Raw genomic sequence first — 6,632 nt, forward strand, 5'->3', positions numbered from 1 at the left:
AAGCATTTGAAGATTTGGAAGAATGAAACAAACTATTCGAGGGCAATGTTGTGGTGCCAGCCTAAGTTCCTCAATGCTAAAGTTAGGAACTCACAAAATCCCAATAAAACTAAAGTAGTAGTTTTAGGATTTTTCACTCATACCTCAAAATGTAGAAACCTTGGGGGTATATAGGAGTCTGGACTCTGGTTGATTGTTGGTCCAGAATTTCCTTAGTTTTCCATAAATGATGCGTGATGGAAGGTATGGGAGTAATGGTGACAAGATTCTTGAGATTAGTGCCCTTGATTGGAGAATATGAATAGTTGATGGGCTGATATCTCGCGTTGGAGGTTCAGAGTTCCCATATGAGGCACCTTTGTCATAACATGATCTTCTATGGAGTTGGATGACTGGCTTTGGACGTTCTTATTGAGAGGCCATTTAGGGACATTTGGGACAAGTTTGTTGTGAAGAGTGTCATAGGATTAGACAAACGGTAGGTTGGGGGGGGGGGTTTGGGGTGAAATCTTATTCCCATCCCTATGTATGTTAATAGTTGTAAAAATAAAAAGTATAAAAAAATATTGCACAACGAGCTTTCATGATGACTATCTATGTCTTCATACAAACTTGAGGAAAAATATTGACATAGGTAAAAGAGTAATGTTATGGATATATATATTTTTTACAATTTTTTACAATATTTTTGGCTCAATTTATTGTGATTAGTGTAAATATCACTTCCACATGTGTATATCATTGATTACACTTTTTTTTTTTTTTTGAGAAATTGATTACACTTTTATTAAACACTAATTACAACATAATATTTCAATAATTATAATATATATATATATATTTTGAAAAATATTATTTCCTTAAGGTTATTTGACTAGCTTTTAATTTATAACTTTTAAATACAACTTTTTAAAAATTTTTAAAGTAAAAGTGAATTTTCCACACACACATTAAAAAAAAAAAAAAAAACTAAATAAGCCAATGCTAAAGGTATAGGTGCATTGGCAGTTGTAAAGCTTAAAAAGTATGAATCCGGTGTTGTACTATCACCATCACACGCTTACTTAAACTTGCGGAAAAGTGTTGATTCCCTTTTGGTTTTATGTGTTTTTTTGCTTTTGTTTTTGTGTATATTTGGATTGGAGAAAACAATTAGTCCCTTATATTAAGGAATGAAGTGTAGCCCAAAAAGTGTAAAACCACATGCAATTGTTCACTTCCCACTGCTCTCTCAATCCCCAACAAAACAAACAGACCCCATCTTCTAACGGTCATTCCTGATATTATTCGTCGGTCACCGACTATCTCTAAAGTGGAGAGATACTTCTTCACACGTCTCACTGAGATAAACCCTAGACAACAGAAAATGACAATCATACCCTTGGTGGCTTTATGTCAACAATGACAATCATACCCTTGGTGGCTTTATATTTTAGATTTTTTTTTTATTTTATATATTTTTTTATAACAGATTTGCCGTTTAGTTTTTATGCATATTGGGAGTAAAAAGTAAAAAAATGATATCAGGTTAGATAAAAATTTACTAATTTAAAAAAAAAAAAAAACATACACACATAAGAGAGAAAAAAATTTTAACACAAAGTCACATAAATTTAACTGTTATAAAAATATTGTGAAATTTTTTATTTTGTAACCTAGCATTAATTATTTATCTTTATTTATCAAAAAAAAAAAAACTTAGCATTAATTAGTGTATTACTAACGTTGTTGTCGGTTGGGCGTGTAGAGGTGTCAGAAGAACAAGGTGGAAGTGGTGGGCCAGTCATTGTCAATCGAAAACCTATCCAAGGGTTCGTCCTTCTTAGATCTCTGACAACCAGGTGAGTTTAATATTTATTTATTTCTAAAAAAATCCTGATATATATATGGTAAACAAAAGCAAATAAAGAAAACAGAAACAGAAATGGTTACCATGTTTCAATTCCATTTATTATAACAAGAACATGTGAGATGACTTCAACTCAAAAGCCATTGATTCCTTCAATCTTAAGCAAAAAAATTAAGCTTATTTTTGAAAGAAACCCTCTTACTTTCCATTTCGTTTCTTCTAATTTTATTTATAATGTTTATTTGTTTACTTTCACATAAATAAAAATATATTATTTGTTTTTTTAATCTTTTTTTAGAAAATCAATTAGAATGAATTTATTTTATTTAGAAAGGTTAGCTTTTTAAACCCAGCGCCTTACTTCCACTCCTCTGCTCCACTGAAAGTGATCTATCTCTCTCTCTCTCTCTGTCTCTTTAAATTATAGCCGTTGGAGAACTCTCATCAAATGCTGCTGGTTTATTGACAGAAAGTCATCACAGACAGGAATTTAGATTCTTACTTTGCTAATTTCCGTGGTGGTTTTTGTCTTGTCCCTAATCGCTTGTCTCTATTATATTTCAATACCCAAAAAAAAAAAAAGCAATATTCACGATTCTCTCCCTTTCGTTTTTTTGTTTTAAAAGTTTTTACGCGTCTTTGAGATATATAGGACTAGGGTAGGAGGGAGTATCACATAAATTGAAAACCGGTGAGTCCTTTGAGTTCTTTGTCAATTCCTGTTTCTGGGTTCTCCTTCATATTTTTTGCTCTGTTTTGAATCTGCCGCTTCTTCAATAAAACAATAACGCTCTCTCTCTCTCTGTAACTCCAAAATTTAATAGAACGCAGCACAGAACAAAAAGCTAGAAATTTCCTCAACCCCTCAATTCTTATTTTACATTTTAGTCCACCTATATAGTCCATAGTCCCTTCATTCTTTTTCACAATACCATACTTTAGATATTTCTGCCTTTATATATTTTTCCTTTCTTTCAAGATTTTATTTTTTTTGGGTTGCTTTTGCCTTTAAATATCTATTGGATCCTTCTGAGAAAAAAGATATCTATTGGATCCATATTCTCTCACTTTTTTTGTGGGAAGAAAAACTCCCTGGTTTTTCGCTGATTCCTCCCACCCACACCCACCTGCAAAAAACCGTTGCTTTTTTTTTTTTTCTTCCCTCTTTTCTCTCTCTTTTATTAAGGAAAAAAAGATCCGCAGAGTTTTCTTAATATATAATAGACATATAGTATAAAATAAATCAAGCTTATAACTTTAACTGCCTCCCTTTTTCCCAGTTAACAAAAACAGATATATATATATATATATTTATTGATTTTCCTGTGAAACTTTGGTGGGAATCATGGAGTGGCAGTGGTTTTCGAGGTGGGTTTTGGTTATAGGAGGAGTATTGGGTTGTTTATGTGCTTGTGTAGAAGGGCTTGGTGTGAACTGGGGAACCATGGCAACTCACAAGTTGCCACCAAAGACAGTGGTTCAGATGCTGAAAGACAATGGTATTCAGAAGGTGAAGCTGTTTGATGCAGAGCAGTCTACGATGAGTGCTTTGGCTGGCTCTGATATTGAGGTCATGGTTGCTATTCCCAATGATCAGCTGGCTGTCATGACTGACTATGATCGTGCCAAACAATGGGTCAAGAAAAACGTCACACGCTATCTCTTCAATGGAGGAGTTAACATCAAGTATGTGTCGAATTATCAATATCAATTTGTATGGTTCTAAATTTTATTTAAAGATATGCTCCTTTTTTTGTGTTTTTTTTTAGTGCATCGCCATGAGCAGCACACATATCTGGATTTTGTTCGATTAGTTCTATTACTTTAACTTGACAAATTATTGGTTTTTGTTCGATTAGTTCTATTACTTTAACTTGACAAATTATTGGTTTTTTTTTTTGTTTTTTTTTTTTTGTTTGGGGTGTCCTTTGTATTAGAAAAATTAGCTTCTTTTATGACCTAATTTATATGGAAGGGATTGAACAATTAATATTCTATTTCTTGGGAATTTGAGTCTATAGAGTAAAAGTATAATTATTTTGTTTATTGGTTGGATTAATTCTTCAATCTGCCATTGGGGTGGCTGTTAGGAAAAAATTTATTCCATAATTTTATGTGGCATTCAATCATGATTTTTAATTTCTTTTCTGAAGTGATTCAGAAATCAATCAACTTGAGTGTGTTGTCATTGTTATTTCCCCATTTGATCTGGTTTTTAATTGTATTTTTGTTCTATTAAAGTATAGCACATGAATTTCCTTCGAGGTCGTTTCTATTTATAATGCCTTAATTAGTTGCTGAGAAGTTGTGCACCAGTAAGGATTAGGAAAAGGGTGCTTGGAATCGAACCAACCTAAGTCCAACTTGTTATATATTAGTATTTGTTTCAATGTTTACTTGGCAACCATTGGAAACATTAGATTCTTTATAGTTGTGCTTTTTCTGTGGGAACTTTGTATTGAAAAGGAGAAATGGATGATTAGCACGGCGATAATTTCCCATCCAGAAAGTTGATTGCAATGTGATGTGTCTTTTCAAATTTTGAGATTTTGAGAGACACTGATTCTTAGAAACATAACAATAATAATAGCAGGGAAAGATGAAGGAGCAAATGGAAGGGTGACTTTATTTTCTTCTTCTTTCCTTTTTGGGCATTATTTCCAGCTCTTCACCACTGACATTTGGAAGAGAGGTTAGCGGTGTTTGATAGGATAATTAACGATGAGATATTATTTTTATTTTGTTACAGTATTTTTTTTTTCAATAACAGAGTAGTGCAAAATATTATATTGGACACCACTTGTGAAGTGTTCACGTTTATTGAAGAGTTGAAGGATATGGATCATTATTAGATTTACTAATTTTAGCTTTAGATGGGGAACCTAATAATTTTTACATTTTAATAACAGACGACCATTTTGTTAGAGTGCAACCTGCACTTTTTCTTTACTGATTGGATAAACCTTTCTTGTCAATGATGTGACTTGGACTATTTGCTTAGAACAAGATCTCAAGCTTATCGTTCTTAAAGTGCTAAACCCCTGAAGATGGGCAATGTAATAAAATTCTGTTTCTTCTGTTTTAAATTTACTAGCTGGTAAAAGTAAGGAATAATATTTAGACCTTCAATCAATGTCCTCGCTTTCAAGCAAACTGGTTGCACAGCTGACTTTTCTATTCAATATACAATTTTGATTTGTCTGTGTTGTTGTTGCTATTCTATTTGTAAATTTGGCAATGCAGATGCATTGAGGCAAAAAACTTGCAATTAAGCTTCTCTTTCTTATCATGTTGTCTCTTTTGCACAGGTATGCAGCAGTTGGGAATGAGCCTTTCCTGACATCCTACAATGGCTCATTCTTGAATATCACCTTCCCAGCACTTCAGAATATTCAAAATGCCCTTAATGAAGCTGGTGTTGGAGACTCTATAAAGGCCACTGTGCCTTTAAATGCTGATGTCTACTTCTCTCCAACGACCTCCGCCTATCCCTCTGCTGGAAGGTTTCGGGCTGATATCACTGACTTAATGACTCAGATTGTTCAGTTTCTAAGCAAGAATAATGCACCTTTCACAGTAAACATTTACCCTTTCCTAAGTCTTTATGGTAATGATGATTTCCCAATTGACTATGCCTTCTTTGATGGAGTGAGCAAGCCCGTCGTTGATATTAATGGGATCCAATACACCAATGTGTTCGATGCTAACTTTGATACCTTGGTTTCTGCTCTGAAAGCTGTTGGAATTCCTAACATGACCATTATTGTAGGGGAGGTTGGGTGGCCTACAGATGGGGACAAGAATGCTAATGTAGGTAACGCTTATAGATTTTACAACGGGCTTATAGCAAAACTTGCAGGCAATAAGGGTACCCCACTACACCCTGGATATATAGAAGTTTACTTGTTTGGTCTTATAGATGAGGATGCCAAGAGCGTTGCTCCAGGAAATTTTGAACGCCATTGGGGAATTTATAGGTATGATGGGCAGCCAAAATATGCGATAGATGTTTCTGGTCAGAGTCAAAATAAATTTCTATTGCCTGCACAGAATGTGGAATATCTTTCCAACAAATGGTGCGTGTTCAATCCAAATGCCAAAGATCTGAGCAAACTAGCAGACAACATAAATTTTGCTTGCACCTTCGCAGATTGCACCACACTTGGATATGGGTCCTCTTGTAATAATTTGGATGCCAATGGGAATGCCTCGTATGCATTTAATATGTATTTCCAGATACAGAATCAGGATTCAATGGCCTGTAATTTTCAAGGGTTGGCCCAAGTGACTACACAGAATATCTCACAAGCAAATTGCAATTTTACCATTCAGATAGCTACATCTTCTTCTTCACGGGGGTCTTCGCTGGTGACTTCAGTATTTATAACTCTCTTCGTGTTTCTGTTGGTATAGAATTGTTTTTGTAGATATATCAGGTGTACTGTAATTTTATTTTTGTTAGTTTCTATTGATACAACTTTTTGGATTATTTTTACCATGCAGATTCATTTAATAAAAAACTTCCTAGGATCCATAAATCGTATTGCTAATAAGCATAAGCATCTAATTCTTTGTATGTGGGGTTAGATTTGTTATGATGTGATGAACGATCCTACAGTGGTCTTGGTTACCTGAATCAAAAAACTTGGAACTTGTTTAGATCCACTTTATTTTCTCTAGAATATTTCTTCGATGTTAATTCAATTAGTCTAGAGACAATTTTAATGGTGATAATAAAGTGATTTCAGTAGTGGATTGATAGAAGAAAGAAGGATGATAGTTC

General features: G+C 33.8%; 1 protein-coding gene across 1 annotated transcript; it reads left to right on the plus strand.

The window, feature by feature from the left end:
- The first annotated feature begins 1,925 nt into the window (after positions 1-1,925).
- Positions 1,926-6,387, plus strand: LOC112040554 (glucan endo-1,3-beta-glucosidase 8). Its single transcript, XM_024073435.2, has 2 exons — positions 1,926-3,535; positions 5,158-6,387. Exons 1-2 carry the CDS (start codon positions 3,195-3,197, stop codon positions 6,260-6,262), a joined length of 1,446 nt encoding a protein of 481 aa, XP_023929203.1. The 5' UTR covers positions 1,926-3,194; the 3' UTR covers positions 6,263-6,387.
- Positions 6,388-6,632: the final 245 nt, after the last annotated feature.

Source organism: Quercus suber, unplaced genomic scaffold (genome assembly GCF_002906115.3).
Source record: "Quercus suber isolate HL8 unplaced genomic scaffold, Cork oak 2.0 scaffold_473, whole genome shotgun sequence".
In the NCBI taxonomy this organism is placed as follows: domain Eukaryota; kingdom Viridiplantae; phylum Streptophyta; class Magnoliopsida; order Fagales; family Fagaceae; genus Quercus; species Quercus suber.

Excerpts from the sequence above, each read along its gene's own strand:
- LOC112040554 (XM_024073435.2), top strand. The coding sequence starts at position 3,195 with ATGGAGTGGCAGTGGTTTTCGAGGTGGGTTTTGGTTATAGGAGGAGTA. Across the intron at positions 3,536-5,157 it reads AATGGAGGAGTTAACATCAA|GTATGCAGCAGTTGGGAATG; the intron begins GTATGTGTCGAA and ends TCTTTTGCACAG.